The 19570-nt window shown below is 42.6% G+C and overlaps 1 protein-coding gene and 1 pseudogene across 2 annotated transcripts in view; one reads left to right on the top strand and one right to left on the bottom strand.

Annotated features, from left to right (window-relative positions):
* COPA (COPI coat complex subunit alpha) overlaps positions 1 to 15174 on the top strand; it is a 42930-nt gene extending 27756 nt beyond the window's left edge. The window contains exons 15-33 of one of the 2 annotated variants that reach the window (XM_020885009.2): positions 175 to 314; positions 1039 to 1124; positions 1240 to 1378; positions 4742 to 4904; positions 5006 to 5152; positions 5880 to 6069; positions 6192 to 6287; positions 7443 to 7531; positions 7695 to 7818; positions 9705 to 9794; positions 9962 to 10071; positions 10878 to 10955; positions 11121 to 11189; positions 11718 to 11854; positions 12082 to 12268; positions 12355 to 12465; positions 12999 to 13160; positions 14061 to 14255; positions 14511 to 15174. In XM_020885009.2, coding sequence (XP_020740668.1) covers positions 175 to 314; positions 1039 to 1124; positions 1240 to 1378; positions 4742 to 4904; positions 5006 to 5152; positions 5880 to 6069; positions 6192 to 6287; positions 7443 to 7531; positions 7695 to 7818; positions 9705 to 9794; positions 9962 to 10071; positions 10878 to 10955; positions 11121 to 11189; positions 11718 to 11854; positions 12082 to 12268; positions 12355 to 12465; positions 12999 to 13160; positions 14061 to 14255; positions 14511 to 14570 — 2373 coding nt within the window. In that variant the 3' untranslated portion in view covers positions 14571 to 15174. Of the gene's footprint in view, positions 1 to 174; positions 315 to 1038; positions 1125 to 1212; positions 1379 to 4741; positions 4905 to 5005; positions 5153 to 5879; positions 6070 to 6191; positions 6288 to 7442; positions 7532 to 7694; positions 7819 to 9704; positions 9795 to 9961; positions 10072 to 10877; positions 10956 to 11120; positions 11190 to 11717; positions 11855 to 12081; positions 12269 to 12354; positions 12466 to 12998; positions 13161 to 14060; positions 14256 to 14510 lie in introns of both variants that reach the window. The other variant, XM_020885001.2, reaches the window with a different exon arrangement.
* A 1053-nt stretch (positions 15175 to 16227) lies between these two features.
* LOC139035162 (protein FAM136A pseudogene) lies at positions 16228 to 18511 on the bottom strand (annotated as a pseudogene).
* Between the last annotated feature and the right edge of the window lie 1059 nt (positions 18512 to 19570).

Here is a 19570-nt window from a genome sequence, read left to right as displayed (position 1 = left end):
TCAAGAGTATCTTAGCTAGAGTGGTCTACATATAGTGGTGATTGACCTGCACAGCCAGGAAAAAAACCAAAATACTTGGTTTATCAAAGCTGAGGAATAATTGCTAAGGGACATTGTCACCTGTCGTCATCTTACACGTATTCCTCTTAACCCCACCTTTTATACTCATTTCAGCTTCTGATCAAGAATCTGAAGAATGAGATCACCAAAAAGGTACAGGTGCCTAACTGCGATGAGATTTTTTATGCTGGCACAGGCAACCTCCTGCTTCGAGATGCAGAATCCATCACGCTCTTTGATGTACAGCAGAAGCGGTAACATGTCAGATGTCCCTAAGCAGACAGGTTTATTGTGGGGGCGAGTGGAAGTCCTTAGTGGGAGCTTTTTTCCCCAAGTGAGTTTGACTTGTGGCTTGGCCACTTCTTGTGCTGTAGTTCCAAGACTCTTTCTCACCACTTTTTTCCCTCTGTGATCACCCTCCATCCTGTACACACACATACAAGCGTTACAAGGGGGTTGTTAGTTTGTTTTCAGAGCATTTATCTGAACAAAGATTGCTCTTGGGACTTAGAATAATAGGATCACAGGGATGAATGGCATAGTTCCTATATTTAAAGGCGCTTACGGTGTGCAGTGGTGAAAACAGACATACACAAGCTCCTAATAACACGTGGGAGTGAGGGTCAGGGGATTGAGGAAGGTGGGAGTGTACAGTGTGAGCCAAAATATTTGTCACAGAGCTGTCATACAAAAATGCTTATCTGGTATTATTTTAAGAAATTGGGGGGGGGGGAATTAGGGGGAGAATGGATACATATTTATCTATGGCTGAGTCCCTTTGCTATTCACTTGAAACTGTCACAACATTGTTAATCAGCTATACCCCGCTACAAAATGTTTTTGGTGTTAAAAATTTAATTAAATGCTAAAAAAAAAAAGAAATTAGGGTTTACATTAATTTGGAGGTGAAAAGGAGGTAAGTCATAACCTGGACAAGGGAGTCAGGCCCACTCATGTTTGCCCTTCTCTCAATCCCAGGACTCTGGCATCTGTAAAGATTTCCAAGGTGAAATATGTTATCTGGTCAGCAGACATGTCCCATGTAGCACTACTGGCCAAACATGGTAAGTCTTCATTATATCCACCCTGATTGAGAGACTGGCCCCGCCCTCCCCATCCCTGCCAGCCTGCTTCGCTCACCCTGTCCAGCAGAGTACTCATGTCCTATGCCTCTTACAGCCATTGTGATCTGTAACCGCAGACTGGAGGCTCTGTGTAACATTCATGAGAACATTCGTGTCAAGAGTGGGGCCTGGGATGAGAGTGGGGTATTTATCTATACCACAAGCAACCACATCAAATATGCTGTCACCACTGGGTAAGTTAGTTATCTGAAATACAGAATGGGAGAGAGTAGCTTCTTAAAATCACTGTCCTGTCTCAAGAGACATACTGAAGTCCTCCTTGAACTGTCTTTATGGAAAAGCATTGTTTGGCATATATGTGCTGGAGGCATCAAAATATTCTTTTTTCAGCTCGTTTAAAATTGTGTGAAATATGACACAAATATAGAAAATTATACAGATTATAAATATATGAAATAGCAAACAGTTATATAATGAACATCTGTGTAACTGCCACCCAAGTTAAGAAGTAGATGATTTCCCTTTGCTGTGTGGTCCCTATTGATCACAACCCTGTCTCTTCACCACACAAAGAATGTTATTCTGACTTTTATGTTAATTTCTTTCTTGCTTTTCTTTGCAATTTTATCACCATTATTTTATCATTAAAATAATGATTTAATTTTGCCTGCTTTTGAACTTCATATTAATTAAATCATGCTGAATATATTATTTCATATTTTGCTTGTTTTGCTCAATATATTGTTTGTAAGATTCATCCATGTTATAGCTCTAATATATGTATTTTCATTGTTGTATAATACTCTGTTATATGACTATAGCACAGTTTATCAGTTCTATGCTAGACCGATAGTTGGGCGGTTTCTAGGTTTTGGCTGTTAGAAATGATGTTCTTTTTTTTTTCTATGATCCAATAGATTAGGTTAGTACTTCTAATTCCCAAGGAGTTATGAAATGGTCAAAGAGACCGAAAAGTTTGACTGAGAAAGGAGAGTTCGGTCCACACGCTTTGCCCATTTCTGATCGGTTCCCAAAGGAGACATTGGTTGCCTCTTGGCGTTGGCAGATCAGTATAAACCCCCGCCAGGTTTCTGCCATAAGCCTTATGAAGTCGCCGGGAACCACAGAGCAGGGCTCCTCACTTGCTTCACTCAGGGCGTTTCATTCATTCACACAAGCACACCGCAGAGTTAGAAAAGTACAGCGGAAAACGTGTTCGCTAAGAGAACAAAGAACTAGAGCTCCAAGCATCCTTACCTTGTCCTGAAGGATCCCGGACGAGCCCCCAAGATGAAAGGTTGTTGCTGAACGATAAGACGCTGGGATTCTTGGCCTCCGGAGGAGACGAATTCAATCCGGGGCCAGAGACGAGGCTGGATCGCTCAGAGCTTTTGTGTAATAAAGTTTTATTAAAGTATAAAGGAGATAGAGAAAGCTTCTGACATAGGCATCAGAAGGGAGCAGAAAGAGTACCCCAAAACGATGTTCTTTTAAACATTCTTATATGTGCTCTGGTTCATACGCACATATGTTGCTCTAGGGTGTTTTCTCGAGCAGAATTGCTGGGTCATAGAACATGCTTATCTTCACATTTGCTCAATAATGTGAAAGAGTGGTTTTAGCAATTTGCATGCCCCTCCAGCATTGTATAAAAGTTTCCTTGCTTGTCACCCTGGCCAGCACTTGCCTTTGTCAGACTCATTTTTGACTGGCAGATAATGTGATGTATTTTGTAATTTTACATTTCTATTATCTGATTCCCAAGGAGATTGGACAGCTTTTTTTATTTAGCCATCCATCAGTATTTCCTTTTCTATGACTTTTGTTCAAGGGTTTTATCCTTCATTTAAATAAGGTATCCTTGTTCTTTTGTTATAGGAATTCTTTATTTGAATATCACTTCTTTGTGACGGCAGTGTATTGAAAACACTAGTATCACCTCCCATTCTGCTGCATATTTTTTGATTCTTTTGAGGTCCTTTAATGAACAGAAGTTCTTAATGTAGTTGAGTTTATGCATCTAATCGTTTATGGATATCAAGTTTTGTGTCCTATTTAAGAAATCTTTATTGACTCCAAGATCATAAGAACATTCTTTTACCTTTTCCTGTGACAACTTTATAGTTTTGCCTTTTGCATCTAGGTCTATAATCTACCTGGAGTTGATTTTTGTATATGGCGTAAGGTGTAGTGGGTTCAGCTTTACTTTTTCATAAGGACACTCAGTTTTGTACCAACATCACGTATGAAAAATACCAACTTTTCCCCATAGTTATGCAGAGCCATCTTTGTGATACACGAATCATGTTTGCAGAAATGCAGAGATCTGTTTTCTTGTGGTCTTTTGTCTATCTGCGATTGAATTCTGTACTGTCTTGAGTATTATAGTTTTGTAAGTCTTTACATCTGGTAAAAGAAAGTGAAAGTGTTAGTCTCTCAATTGTGTCTGACTGTTTGTGACTCTGGGGGCTATAGCCCCCAGGCTCCTCTGTCCATGGAATTCTCCAGGCAAGAATATTGGAGTGAATTGCCATAGTAGGTCCACAAATCTTTTCCACTTTATTTTTAGTTGTTAGGCTATTTTCAAATAATTTGAACTTCTCTATTGTATTTTTGTTTTCTATTTCTTAATTTCTACTATTGGCTTTATTTTTTTTCCAAGTATTTTCTTTGTTTTAACTTTTAAAAGAACAGTAAAATTTTTGAGATGGATACTTATTAATTTTTAGTCTTTTTCCTAATATTAAACATATAGAGCTCATTAATTTTTGAGTATTCTTCTAATGTATGTGTACTTAACACTATAAATTATACTTCAAGTATTGTGTTAGCTGTAGTCATAAGTTTTCATTTATAAACTTTTAATTTTCATTTAGTTTAAAACATTACATGCTTTGCATCATTTCTTTGTATGTCAGAAGTCTTCACATGTACCTGTCTTCTACTTTCACTTACAGCTTATAAGGAAGGATTTAACTGTTCATAGTGGTCTAGTGGGGCTTCCCTGGTGACTCAGCAGTAAAAGAATCTGCCTGCAGTGCAGGAGACCCGGGTTCAATCCCTGGGTCTGGAAGATACCCTGGAGGAGGGCATGTCAACCCAATCCAGTACTCTTCCCTGGAGAATCCCATGGACAGAGGGCATGTCAACCCAATCCAGTACTCTTCCCTGGAGAATCCCATGGACAGAGGAGTCTGACAGGCTACAGTCCCTAGCATCACAGAGTTGGACACAACTGAAGTGGCTAAGCAGTAGCAGCAGTGGTCTAGTGATTATATATCAGAACTTAGGATTTTTAACTTTCAGGTCTGGTTCTGATAGTTCTGATAGCTGTGTCTCTTAGATTCTAGAGTATTAACTTATAAAGAGAAATCATCTGCCCCACCTTTTCCCACTTCACACAAGAGAATAAAATAAAAGTAAGTCTGGCATTTAGTTCTGCTCTTTTTTGACTGACTTTGCATCTATACCATTGTTCAAATGGCACTTGAGAAAGGGGTAATAAGATAAAAGACTAGGTCCGAGACTTGTCTTACTTTATAGGCTGGATTACCCATGTATTTGTTGAAAATTGTGCTCTTTAACTCTTACTCTAGGGACTATGGGATCATCCGAACTCTGGATTTACCCATATATGTCACGCGGGTGAAGGGCAACAATGTATACTGCCTGGACAGGGAGTGTCGTCCTCGCGTGCTCACCATTGATCCCACTGAGTTCAAGTTCAAACTGGCCCTGATCAACAGAAAGTATGACGAGGTATGAAATGAGGGAACATATTAGGAGTTTTGAGAGGGGCAGTGCTCCTTTTTTCCTGTAAATGATCTCTCTTTCCTGCCTACCCCACCCCAAATGTCTAGGTGCTACACATGGTGAGGAATGCCAAACTTGTAGGCCAGTCTATCATTGCTTATCTTCAGAAGAAGGGATATCCTGAAGTGGCACTGCATTTTGTCAAGGATGAAAAAACTCGCTTTAGTCTGGCACTGGAGTGTGGAAACATTGAGGTGAGAGAAGTAGGGTTATAAGCCCCATATTGTTTAGAGGAGGTGAAGGGGTTACGGTGGCCTTGGGAAGACATTATTCTGGACTTGCTTCTTCAGTCAATGTAATGAATTTCAGGATTTTTTAAGTTGTTGAGCCATCTTCCTGTTGCTTATTTACCCATTTTTGCTTCTGCCACAGCATTTCTACTGTTGTCATTCTGAGTTAGTCTGAATTCAATAACTTTTACAACGGAACCATGATAGCATAGAATTTGAAAAATCTCATTGTTTCCTTGACATTGATATGCTGATTGGCTGCTTGGATGAAGGAACATTTACTAAATGTTGAGGCTTAGAGTCTGTAAATATTATTTTTAAATGGGCAGAAATAGTTCTGAACTTCGTTCTTCCATTACTTCTTCTGAGGAGCCACATGGTTCTTTAGACCTGGCAGATAGGAAATATGATAGCTAAGCAAGAATTGACTGTATGGAATCAGCAACTGCTAGATGATTTTGTTGTAAATTTCTGAGGAGGAGGATAATGTGATGTAATACTTCCATCCATGGATCCTAAGGGATCCTATTTGTTGATTGACTTTTCAGTAGAATTACTGAAAGGAAAGCTAGGCGGAAGTATAAAGAGTTGCTTGGGAGATTTATTTAGAGATGGACATTTTGACTGCAGACCCTGGTTTTCAGTCATAATAACCTCCAACTTCTTAACTCTAATCCTGGGGATTCTTTAGATTGCTCTGGAAGCAGCCAAAGCACTGGATGACAAGAACTGCTGGGAAAAGCTGGGAGAGGTGGCCTTACTACAGGGGAACCACCAGATTGTGGAAATGTGTTATCAGCGCACCAAAAACTTTGACAAACTCTCCTTCTTGTACCTTATCACTGGCAACCTAGAGAAACTTCGCAAGATGATGAAGATTGGTGAGACCCCAGAAACTAAGGATGGGAAGAGGGAGCCTTGTGGGGAGGAAGACGGCAAATAGAGGCAAGAGAGAACTTGAGAGAGAAGACCTAACTTAGTGCCTCTTATTGTCTTGGTGCAGCTGAGATCCGAAAGGACATGAGTGGCCATTATCAGAATGCCCTGTACCTGGGAGATGTGTCCGAGCGGGTGCGGATCCTGAAGAACTGTGGGCAGAGTAAGTGTTCAGCACTCACATGGGGTGGGGGGCAGCCTTAGGAAGTACTTTCTTTATGGCAAGTTATTCATGTATAGTGGTGAGGGGGTTTCCTTCACTGCACATTTTTTAGAAGAAACCGCATGCTCCTACCATGCTCAGAAGACTTGCTTCAAAGCCAGATGGAGGGACAGCCAGAAAAGACAGCTTGTCTAGACACTGGTAGGAAAATAGCTAATATCATGGGGAAAGTGGGTTTTAAAAGGTCCTGGAGCAGATACTATAGTAAATGTAGTTGGTTGAATGCCATTAGAGTTTTATTATTTACTTCAAGTCTGGGGGTTTTACTCATATATTAATTTATTTTATATTTAAGGGATATTTTTTGAGAACCCACTATATATACCAAGCATTACACTAGCACTTGAGATACGTTAGGGAATAAGAAAGGTGAAAGATGTGTTTTGGACCAAGGTGCTACCTGTGAACAGCTGACCAATGGTCAGATTTGGCATATATTTTAAAGGTTGAATCAACATAATTTGTGGAAGGGGACTGATGTGGGATATGAAAGAGAAAGGAATGAGTTCTCAAGGTTCTTGTTAATACTGATAGAACTTAAGGATAAGCAACTGTTTTAGTTATTTATTGCTGTATAGCTAGTTACCCAAAACAATAGTTACAACAATAAACACTGATTATCTCAGTTTGCAATAGGACTTAGCTGAGTGCCTCAGGTTCACTATCTTTCATTAGGCTGCAGTCAAGGTGTTGGCCAAGACTGTAGACTTCTCAAGGCTCAAGTGGAGGAGGATCCACTCCCATGTTCACTGTGTGGCTGTGGGCAAGCCTTGGGTCCTCACTGGCTATTTGCTTAAGACGGCAGTTTTCTGCTGTGTAGGCTTTTCCATAGGGCAGTTCACAGCATGGCAGCTGGTTTCCCTTAGAGCAGGTGGGGGCACCTCAGATGAAGCCGTATCTTTGTATCCTAATTTCAGAAATGACATCCCATCATTTCTCCCACTTGCTGTGCATTAGAAGTGAGTCATTAAATCCAGCCCACACTTAAGGGAAGTGGATTATGGCAGGACTTGAATACCAGGAGGCTGACATCAGGACGCTGATGGGGGTACACTTGGAAATGTACCTTTACCACAAAGTCTATTTTCTTCACAGAGTCACTGGCCTATCTCACAGCTGCTACCCACGGCTTAGATGAAGAAGCTGAGAGCCTGAAGGAGACATTTGACCCAGAGAAGGAGACAGTGAGTCTTTATGTAAAGTGTCTCTGATTACAGGATTAACTCTGATATCTTGGGACTATTTAAACCTACAAATGTCACTCCCACTGAGATTAAAGGAAGCACCACAACCTCCCCTACAATGTTCCTGAGAGCTGATTGCTTTTAACCTTCATCTGCCTTCCAGATCCCAGACATTGACCCTAATGCCAAGTTGCTTCAGCCACCTGCACCTATCATGCCGTTGGATACCAACTGGCCCTTACTGACTGTGTCCAAAGGGTTCTTTGAGGGCTCCATTGCCAGCAAGGGTAAATGTCCACTTCGTCCGTAATGTTTTTGTCGTGTGCTTGTTTTGTGAGAAACTGTTCTAGAGAGTACCCTTAGCCATTCTGTCCTTTCCACCTGTTCTTTTTTCTGTGCGATGCCTCATGGAGCACTGAGTTATTGTACAGTCTTTTAAAAACGAAATAAAAGCATGTTGAGATCATGAAAATTCAGAAACTAGGAGGGAAAGAGGTCTCTTAGTTCATGCTTCTAACAACCACTGTTAACTTTTGGTGTATTTTCTTAGGTTTTACCATATATGTAGTCATACTCTCCATTCTGTGTTTTATTTATCATTCATGATATACAATCTTAAGATACAAACCTCAGCTACCTCGATTCTGTCCTGTGAGTATACCCACTGCCACTCTTACCTTTACACTGTTTTCTTGGAAAAGTCTACTGATTTGTTTATTCTGAGTTTCTTGGCAACTAAGAGCCTATCTAAATAGACCTTGGGCATTTTGTGCCCAGTGCTGCTCTTTCCTTCACATCCTCCTCTCTAACCTTCGTCCTCATGCCCTGTATACACAGTCAGTTCAGTTCAGTTCATTTCAGTTCACTCACTCAGTCGTGTCCGACTCTTTGAGACCCCATGAACCACGGCACGCCAGGCCTCCCTGCCCATCACCAACTCCCGGAGTCCACCCAAACCCATATCCATTGAGTCGGTGATGCCATCCAACCATCTCATCTTCTGTCGTCCCCTTCTCTTCCTGCCCCCAATCCCTCCCAGCAGCAGGGTCTTTTCCAATGAGTCAGCTCTTTGCATGAGGTGGCCAAAGTATTGGAGTTTCAGCTTCAGCATCAGTCCTTCCAGTGAACACCCAGGACTGATCTCCTTTAGGATGGACTGGTTGGATCTTCTTGAGTCTCCAAGGGACTCTCAAGAGTCTTCTCCAACACCACAGTTCAAAAGCATCAATTCTTCTGCACTCAGCTTTCTTTATAGTCCAACTCTCACACCCATACATGACCACTGGAAAAACCATAGCCTTGACTAGATGGACCTTTGTTGGCAAAGTAATGTCTCTGCTTTTTAATATGGTGTCTAGTTTGGTCATAACTTTCCTTCCAAGGAGTAAGTGTCTTTTAACTTCATGGCTGCAGTCACCATCTGCAGTGATTTTGGAGCCCAGAAAAATAAAGTCAGCCACTGTTTCCACTGTTTCCCCATCTATTTGCCATGAAGTGATGGGACCAGATGCCATGATCTTAGTTTTCTGAATGTTGAGTTTTAAGCCAACTTCTTTACTCTCTTCTTTCACTTTCATCAAGAGGCTCTTTAGTTCTTCACTTTCTGCCGTAAGGGTGGTGTTATCTGCATATCTGAGGTTATTGATATTTCTCCTGGCAATCTTGATTCCAGCTGGTGCTTCCTCCAGCCCAGCGTTTCTCATGATGTACTGTGCATATAAGTTAAATAAGCAGGGTGACAATATACAGCCTTGACGTACTCCTTTTCCTATTTGGAACCAGTCTGTTGTTCCATGTATTGTGTATACACATGTACTGTGTATACATGTTATTACATGTATACACAGTAGTGGTGCTAATTTACCAAAGATCTCAGCAAGAAATGCCAAGAATTGGTACCGTAGGCTGGTTAGTAAAAGATTATTTAAGAGGCAGTTTTTGGTAGCAGGAAGGTCAGTTGTTTTCATCTCTCTTCTATTCCTTCGTTCTGTGAAACCTGTGCTAACCTGCAAGTTAGCATAACATAGATACCACAAAAACAAATAATAAACAAAAACAGTAAGTAGACAAAGCATTGGCACCTCCTTCTGTAAGGATACATCTTGCCTGCAGAGGAGGCCGTATCTCAGTTCACCGACTGTAACCAGCTCCTTTCTGTTCCTTCCCGCTGTAGGGAAGGGAGGCGCGCTGGCTGCTGACATTGACATTGACACTGTTGGTACTGAGGGCTGGGGAGAGGATGCCGAGCTGCAGCTGGATGAAGGTAAGATGCTCATCTCGGGCTGTTCTGGGCAGATGGGCTTCTTGGAGTGGGACTGGATTGTGGCGCAATTCTGCACAGTGCTGGACCATGGGATCCCAACATTTTTCTTGCCTTTGGCTAAAATTGTCATGTTGCAAATCTATTTTGTGCCTGGATTTTCCTTACAGATGGGTTTGTGGAGGCCACAGAAGGTTTGGGGGATGATGCTCTTGGCAAGGGACAAGAAGAAGGAGGTGGCTGGGACGTGGAAGAAGATCTGGAGCTCCCTCCTGAGCTGGTAGGTGGAATTCTCACCCTTGTATGGTTCTCTTCATTTCCCCCTGTGGAGGCCAGCAGCCTTGTCACCCCCCAACCCCTGTCCTAAGGACCCCAAAAGGAAGATCTCGCTCCTCCTAGTCTGCTCTTTATCTCCCATTTGAAAGCTGGAAGAGCATAACTAGGGTTGTGCAGTGGCAGCTTATGAAAAGGCAGCAAGCTTTTTTGTCTGAATTGGAGCTTTTGGAATATAGCTTTTGTTACAACTACTGAAATTTCTACTATTGTGAGAATCTTCTTCCACAATCACCACCCCTCACCAGCAGAGGCTGGGAATAAGATAGAGTTTTGTTTAGCTTTATCAGGACAAATTGATGCTTTTGAAGCATCAATTGAAGAATTGATGCTTTTGAACTGTGGTGTTGGAGAAGACTCTTGAGAGTCCCTTGGACTGCAAGGAGATCCAGCCAGTCCATTCTAAAGGAAATCGGTCCTGAATATTCATTGGAATGACTGATGCTGAAGCTGAAATGCCAATACTCTGGCCACCTGATGCAAAGAGCTGGCTCATTGTAAAAGACCCTGATGCTGGGAAAGATTGAAGGTGGGAGGAGAAGGGGACGACAGAGGATGAGATGGCTGGATGGCATCACTGATTCAATGGACATGAGTTTGAGTGAACTCCGGGAGGTGGTGATGGACAGGGAGGCCTGGCATGCTGCAGTCCATGCGGTCGCAGAGTCAAACGTGACTGCACGACTCAACTGAACTGATGAGGACAAATAGCTTGAACGGCTTAAAAACTGACTCATTTCTTTTTTTCCCTAGGATATTCCCCCCGGGGCAGCTGGTGGGGCTGAGGATGGGTTCTTTGTGCCCCCAACCAAGGGAACCAGCCCAACTCAGGTAAGCAGAGAAATACAGCCCTGCAGGGGTAAGTGTTTCTGAGGTGGCAATGCTTGATTACGTGTGTAAAGAACACTGACACTCTTCTGTTACAGACACAGGGTAGGATTGTTGGGGAGAGAAAGAACAAAATTTCACTTTCTTGGATTTTCTGTTCCTTGTTAGATCTGGTGTAATAACTCTCAGCTTCCAGTTGATCACATCCTGGCCGGCTCTTTTGAAACAGCCATGCGAGTGAGTCTTAAAGTTACCTTGGCTTTCACTGAATGTGCCTGGGGTCCCAGGGGGATGGCTGACTCATCCTAACCAGATGGAAATTATACCCACAGGGGCAGAGGTGTATACGTATCATGGGAACCCTTGGTGTTCCTCTTATCTGCTTTCACTACGGCTTAGTAATCTCTTAAAGTGGATTCTTCTAGCCACTTTCCACTGGTTTATAGCCTGCTTTCTGGCTCACATCAGTGAAGTCAGCACCACTTCACCCCTTCATGAACAGGTGTATGTTTTGAACACTAAGCCATGTGCTATGGTAGCAATAACAGTACCAGCAGCTGCAGCAACCACTAACATTTAATGTTGACTGTTTGCCAGTCACTATCATGAATGCTTTATGGGTATTATTAAATGAAGTAGATCATAATTAAATATAATTTATTGATGAGGAACCAAGTAGAGAGAACTTAAATATCTTGCCCAGGGTCAACTAGTTTTTAAGTAGCAGAGCTCAGATCTTTATGTTTCCTTCCTCTTGTATTCCAGCTCCTTCACGACCAGGTAGGGGTAACCCAGTTTGGCCCCTATAAGCAACTGTTCCTGCAGACCTATGCCCGAGGCCGTACCACCTATCAGGCTCTGCCCTGCCTGCCCTCCATGTATGGCTATCCTAATCGCAATTGGTAAGGGCCCTTGCTTCTCTCTGTTCCAGCTTGTGGTAGATATTTCAGATGTTAGCCTCAGGGAATATCAGCATTGTCCCAGAGCTGACGTTTCCTAGTAGGAAAAGATCTTTGGCTTGCCACTTATCCCTGGCTTTTTTCACTGCAGGCTGTTGTGCTCCTGTTTCCAGAAGAAGTTAGGTTGAGGTGGGCTCCTGATCGCCCTGTCCTCCACTTTTCTCTTTCAGGAAGGATGCAGGGCCGAAGAACGGTGTCCCAGCCGTGGGCCTGAAGCTTAATGACCTCATCCAGCGGCTGCAGCTGTGCTACCAGCTCACCACCGTTGGCAAGTTTGAGGAGGCTGTGGAAAAGTTCCGTTCCATCTTACTCAGTGTGCCTCTGCTTGTGGTGGACAATAAACAGGAGATTGCAGAGGTGAGAGCCGTCTAGCTGCTTGTCAGAGTGCTGGGCACCCCCCTAGTCTTGCATCTGTACCGTGGCCTTTTGTCCCCTCTCTCCAGGCTCAGCAGCTTATCACCATTTGCCGTGAGTACATTGTGGGTTTGTCCATGGAGATAGAAAGGAAGAAACTGCCCAAAGAAACTCTAGAACAGCAGAAGCGCATCTGTGAGGTAAGACCTCTGAGCAGTACAGAGGCATCCTCCCTTTTACCCTCTGAATGTATGAATAGCAAGTCACTTCAGTCATGTCCGACTCCTTGCGACCCTCTGGACTGTAGCCCGCCAGGCTCTGTCCATGGGATTCTCCAGACAAGAATACTGGAGTGGGTTGCCATTTCTCTCTCCAGGGGATCGTCCCACCCAACGATTGAACCAGGGTCTCTTACCTCTCCTGCCCTGGCAGGTGGGTTCTTTACCGCTAGTGCCACCTGGGACGCCTCTATGGAATCTGAATTCTTTAGGTCTCAGTATGGGAAGTAAGAGAAGTTTGGGCCTGTTTCTGTGACAGTAGAATGTTTCTCCACCCTTCTTCCTCATCCCATAAGCTCTCTATAATTAGGAGGCAGAAGCTTTCTCTGTTTTATAGCCAGTTGGGTTTTTATTTGGTTGTTGTGTTTTGTTTTTAATGCACGTGTGACAACTTATAAATGATCTATCCTAGCTTTAGCGTCAGCCTGACATATGTTCCTCCTTCTGTCCACCAGATGGCAGCCTATTTCACCCACTCAAACCTGCAGCCAGTGCACATGATCCTGGTGTTGCGTACAGCCCTCAACCTCTTCTTCAAGCTCAAGAACTTTAAGACTGCTGCCACCTTTGCCCGGCGCCTGTTGGAACTCGGGCCCAAGCCGGAGGTGGCTCAACAGGTATATGGGAACTCCTTCAATGAGCGTAGAAGAACTAGATCTCCTCTTACATGGAGGGGGTCGAAGACTAATATTCTTGTCTCAGAAACAAAGTGCTATATTACAGCATTATACAAAAGAGCCAACAAGATGCCATCCTCTGTTTACATACAGAGGATGAGGACCTCTGTATGGCATGAGGACCCCCTTTATTCCTGGAAACTAAACAAATACCTTACTCAGACATGGCTCCACTGTGAGAGTGTGACCTGTGACATCGAATAGCTCCTCTGTAGCTGAAAATCAGCCCTGAACTGTCTTTCATTTCTAGGTTTCTCCTTACCAACACCAGTTGCCTCCATATATATACATGTCCCATTACTTGTGTTTTCTGAAAGCTTTTCTATTTGGTCAGTGAAAGCCAGTTTTAACCCTTTCATGGCTAACCCTGAGAATTCTCAGACTTAGTGGAGAAGTATGGGTCTAGTTGGCCTTCCCCTGTGGCTCAGCTGGTAAAAGAATCCACCTGCAATTCGGGAGACCTGGGTTCAATCGCTAGGTTGGGAAGATCCCCTGGAGAAGGGAAAGGCTACCCACTCCAGTATCTGGCCTGGAGAATTCCATGGACTGTATAGTCCATGGGGTCGCAAAGAGTCAGACACAACTGAGCGACTTTTACTTCACTTCACTATGGGTCTAGTTCCATAGGGCCACTTTGGAATAGAAAAGGAAAAACCCTGATAGAATAGGAATGTCAGTTATTATTCCTTCATATGACCTGTGCAGAGGATATATTCTGTATTCAGTCAGTACAATTGCATCTTACATCAAAGAAACTACTAAACCATGGTGTTGAGGTCATTTGAGTTGTGGTGTGCAGTTTTCAGTCCTTTTAAATAAAACATTCCTTCCCTCCTTTAGACCCGCAAAATCCTGTCTGCCTGTGAGAAAAACCCCACAGATGCCTATCAGCTCAATTATGACATGCACAACCCTTTCGACATCTGTGCTGCATCTTATCGGCCCATCTACCGTGGAAAGCCAGTGGAGAAATGTCCACTCAGTGGGGCCTGCTATTCCCCTGAGTTTAAGGGTCAGATCTGCAAGGTCACTACAGTAAGTACTGTCCTTGAGAAATGAATCTAGAGTAGAGGGAAGGGGAAAGAAGGCATATTGATCCTTTTGTTTCCTATATTGCCACCTCACACCTTAAGGCAATGACATTGGAGAAAGGTAGAACTTCTCCCCACCACTCCTTACCAATCAGTAACAATAACAAAGCACTCTGCTGTGCTCACTAGGAGTGCAGGGAGTAGACTCCCTAGGCTTCTCACCCTCAAAAATCCCTAATTTTTTCTTCTTCTTCCACAGGTGACAGAGATTGGCAAAGATGTGATTGGTTTGAGGATCAGCCCTCTGCAGTTTCGCTAAGGCCCCTTTCTGTGTGTAACATCAAACATCATGTTTTCCCGCAGAGACTCAGTCTTTATATTCTTCTAGCTCCTTCTTCCTTAAGTACTCTTCATATTGGTGTTTAGTTCTCCCTCCCCTAAAATCTAATGTCCTTTTCTCTTCTTGTATGGCTAATCAAAGTGTCTAAACCTGATTTTTCCTTTTTGCCTCTGAGAACCTCTCATCTTCTCAAGGTAACTTATAGTTGTGGTCACAGTTAGCCTTGCCTTCCCAGCATAGATCTTTCAAAGAACATTTGTGATGAACATTTAAATAGTAAATTCCTTCAATATTTATCCTTTCCCTTTCCACCCCATGTGTATTTTTTGTTAGAAAGGAATGAGATGTAATAAATAAGATAGCATCTTTTACTCAGTCATAGCAAACTCTTAGCCATCTCCATTTTCCTTGGGCATTTAAACTCCTAGGCAGATATAGCCTTTCTATGCCCAGAAACTTAAAAGTCTGAGAAGAAACTCTTTGTTTTCCCAGAAATACATATCACTTTTTTGTTGATTTATTCTTTCCAAAGATTGTTCTTGTATTTTGTTTCTCACACGAAATAAAGTAGATTTTTATGAGAGTTTTGTGGCTTGTCATTTGTTTCCTGGACACTCTCACATTCCTCCTTACTGCATGTAGCTGCTCCATCAAAACAGGTATCTTTCCTTCAATAATTATTTTAAATTCAGTTCAGTTCAGTCGCTCAGTCATGTCCGACTCTTTGCAACCCCATGAATCGCAGCACACCAGGCTTCCCTGTCCCATCACCAACTCCCGGAGTTTACTCAAACTCATGTCCATTGACTCGGTGATGCCATCCAGCCATCTCATCCTCTGTCGTCCCCTTCTCCTCTTGCCCCCAATCCCTCCCAGCAGCAGGATCTTTTCCAGTGAGTCAACTCTTCACATGAGGTGGCCAAAGTATTGGAGTTTCAGCATCAGTGCTTCCAAAGAACACCCAGGACTGATCTCCTTTAGGATGGACTGATTGGATCTCCTTGCAGCCCAAGGGACTCTCAAGAGTCTTCTCCAACACCACAGTTCAAAAGCATCGTTCTTCAGCACTCAGCTTTCTTTATAGTCCAACTCTCACATCCATACATGACCACTGGAAAAACTATAGCCTTGACTAGATGGACCTTTGTTGGCAAAGTAATGTCTCTGCTTTTTAATATGGTGTCTAGTTTGGTCATAACTTTCCTTCCAAGGAGTAGGCGTCTTTTAATTTCATGGCTGCAATCACCATCTGCAGTGATTTTGAAGCCCCCAAAAATAAAGTCTGACACTACTTCCACTGTTTCCCCATCTATTTCCCATGAAGTGATGGGACCAGATGCCATGATCTTAGTTTTCTGAATGTTGAGCTTTAAGCCAACTTTTTCACTCTCCTCCTTCACTTTCATCAACAGGCTTTTTAAGTTCCTCTTCACTTTCTGCCATAAGGGTGGTGTCATCTGCATATCAGGTTATTGATATTGATATTTCTCCCGGCAATCTTGATTCAAGCTTGTGCTTCTTCCAGCCCAGTGTTTTTCATGATGTACCCTTCATATAAGTTAAATAAGCAGGGTGGCAATATACAGCCTTGACGTACTCCTTTTTCTATTTGGAACCAGTCTGTTGGTCCATATCGTTCTTTTTTTTTGGAAGAAAATTAAGTCTTATTTATTTTGAAAACCAAACCACTAGGAAAATATATCACAGTCTTGAAACAGCAAACAGACAATATTATCATTTCAAGTACTAAGTTGGTAAAAAAAAAAAACAAGGTCCTTATCAAAATGATAAGGGGCCAGAACTGGGGCAAGAACAATACATGTAGCAAAGGCCCTGGCAAAAGTGGTATTTGGTAATGGAGGGCAGTCCCTTTATCGCTCTAAAGGAGCCACAGTTCACCCCTGAGTTGCTTACGTTTCCTCCCTTGACTTTTTTGTTGCCAGGGGATTGTCTCAACAAAGCTCTGTTATTTCAGGGGGCAAAGTAAGCAACACTGGGTTTAGGCTTTCATTTTGTTTCATGAAAAACAGATTTTTCCAAAGCCTGTACATCACAACCCTCTTAAAAAGTAGCTAATAGTTCCTCTTTCACTGTTTGTTCCTGAATATGAGCATATAATACTGTCAAAATCCCATTTCCCTTCAAGGCCGAGTGTCACTGTAAGATTGTCTTGTCGCTTGGCTGACTCTGCTGCCGGCGGCCTCAGGGCCCACCATGGCTGCCAGTGAGAGGGAACACTTGCTTCCCTTACCAGTGTGATAGCCTTTCTTACATTTTTGCAAGGTCTCCAGGCTGAATGATGTAATGTGTGAGAATTTTAAGAAACACACATCCACATCTTGATAGAGAAATGAGTACCTGCAGGGACCCTTTCAAAGTTTTTATCCAAACTGCCTCTCCCAACTTTACATCTTAACATCATGCCCTTGTCTATAAAAGAAAAACAAGCAAAACAAACCCCCTAAAGCCCCCTGCCCCTTTCGACATTAGTGACTGCATGGATTTTATTAGTTTGTGGAAAATGTTGTAGTGATCCTTCTGGTAAACAGCAGTGGGCAACAAATAGAAACACCTCTTTTCATACTCCACTAGACTACAAGCAGGTTAAATGAAACTGCCGGCCTCTTGGTATCTGTGCAATAAGAGAATCTGGTACTTCGGAGGGCCCTGGTTTGGGACAAGGGAGACTCCCTATTGGCAGAAGTACTTGCCACATGAAATTCAGGCTCACAACAAACCTCCTGTGCTATCTGTGACCCAAATTTTAGCACCGTTTTTTTTTCCATTTCACTTTCTAGGATTGAAACACAAAGGAACCAGCGTCCAGAGGAAAGAAACACAGGCCTTAGACTTGCTGCCATCCTTAATTTCCTCATTCCTTAACTCTCCTTAAAAGACCCAAACCCCCATTCCTCCTTTTAAATCGATTCCTGCCCTCAGCCCTGATGGCCACTAGCAGACAGCTATTTCCCCATGGAAGAGAGAGACTCCTTCATCTTCCTGGTCATGGTTGGGATGAGGTTCATGTGGTCATCCACACACTTGGTCACGCAGGTCTCCAGCTGCCGCTTCACGTGAAGCTCCTTACTCCCCGCATCGATCGAATCTTTGGCCTTGTCATTGCAATACATAGTGCACCGGGCCAGGCGGTCCTGGAACTTCTCCAACTCGCTGGTCACCAGGGCCTGGGCTTGAGCCAGAGGTGCATGGCAGCGCTCAATGCACTGGCGCACTTGGTGTGTGGACGCCTGGCTTTCCTCACAACAGGCAGCGCTGCACCGGAACATAAGGCCCTGCATCTTCCGGATATTCTCCCTCTCCAGACTCTTCACCATGGAGTCCACCGCCTCCTGCACCCGGAGTTGCTGCTGCAGCTCCGCCATGGCGACCCGCGCCGGTCCATGTCGTTCTAACTGTTGCTTCCTGACCTGCATATAGGTTTCTCAAGAGGTCGGTTGGGTGGTCTGGTATTCCCATCTCTTTCAGAATTTTCAGTTTCTTGTGATCCACACAGTCAAAGGCTTTGGCACAGTCAATAAAGCAAAAATAGATGTTTTTCTGGAACTCTTGTTTTTTTCGATGATCCAGAGGATGTTGGCAATTTGATCTCTGGTTCCTCTGCCTTTTCTAAAACCAGCTTGAACATCTGGAAGTTCACGGTTCACGTATTTTTAATTACAAAGGTAGTAAATACCCATTGATTTTTTTTTTTTAAAGTAAACTGCTGTGAGAATGGTAGAAAGCAAGTAGTTCCCTATTCCATTGTTGACTGTCACCTTCCATCTATTGCTAATTAGTAATACACTGTATACAGTACAACATATTTTGCTTGTCATGTAATAAGATTAATTTGGTAGAGTGATATAATGTACCTTTGATTAAAACATATACTGTCATTTCAAATTCATGTTTTCAATAAACATTTAGTTCAGAAATCAATAAATTTAGAAAGCTATTCAGTAATGTCTTCCTCCTCTGCTTTCCCTCAGCCACCCAGTTATCACCTTCCCCAAAACAGGTAACTGCTGTTGTTAGCTTCCTTAAATCCTGCCAGAGGTTGTTTTTCAAATGTATATACAAGCAGATGTCAATGTGTTCTTCCCTATCCCCCTATTGTATCTAAATGGAAGCATACTACTTAAGGATTTTAAATTGCCTTTTTATTTTTTTTAATTGCCTTTATTGATTGATATTTGACTATTATAAACAGTGGTGCAATGAACATCTTGAACATACATTGTATAGGTGGGGAAAGTGAGTCTAAGGATAAACTCCTAGAATTGTGTGACTCCTACGTGAAAGAGTGCAGGCCTTTGTATCTTTTTAGCTTTAAAAGATGCTTTCTTGGTACTTCCCTGGTGGTCCAGTGGTTAAGACTGTACTTCCACTCTATGGGGCCCAGGTTCAATCCCTAGTAGGGTAACTAAGATCTCACATTTAAAAAAAATTTTTTTTAAGATGCTTTCTTAAACATAGTATCACCAAAATAAGTCTACCTTCTCAAAAAATTTGCATACTAATTTCATAACAGTTTATCAAGTTATAAACATTCTTACTGTAACCTAAGCAAGTTGATCATTTTGGTAAAAGATTTTTTTAAGTTTAAGAGTTAAATTATAAAATTAGTTTTGCATATCAACATAAACATTCTGAACTAAGGAATATGAAAAAAGTGGACAATCCTCATGAAGCTTACATAATCTTAGTTCAGCTTAGTTGTGTCCGACTCTTTGCCACCCCATGGACTGCATGCAGCACACCAGGCCTCCCTGTCCATCACCAACTGGGAAACAAAATGGATAAATGTGAAATAATTGAATACCAGACAAGAATTTGAAGCTGATTAATAAACAGTGGAGAACCAAAAATGTCCTTAATCAAGAGAGTGATTCAAAGAAAAGGCTGTAAAATACTCCTTTGAGGCAGTGTTCACTATACATGAAAGGCAGGAGATGAGTAAATACTGAGATGAGGTGTTA

Source organism: Odocoileus virginianus, chromosome 5, assembly GCF_023699985.2.
Source record: "Odocoileus virginianus isolate 20LAN1187 ecotype Illinois chromosome 5, Ovbor_1.2, whole genome shotgun sequence".
NCBI classification, from domain to species: domain Eukaryota; kingdom Metazoa; phylum Chordata; class Mammalia; order Artiodactyla; family Cervidae; genus Odocoileus; species Odocoileus virginianus.
Note: the sequence above shows the minus strand (reverse complement) of the source record. Positions and strands in the feature narration are given on the sequence as shown.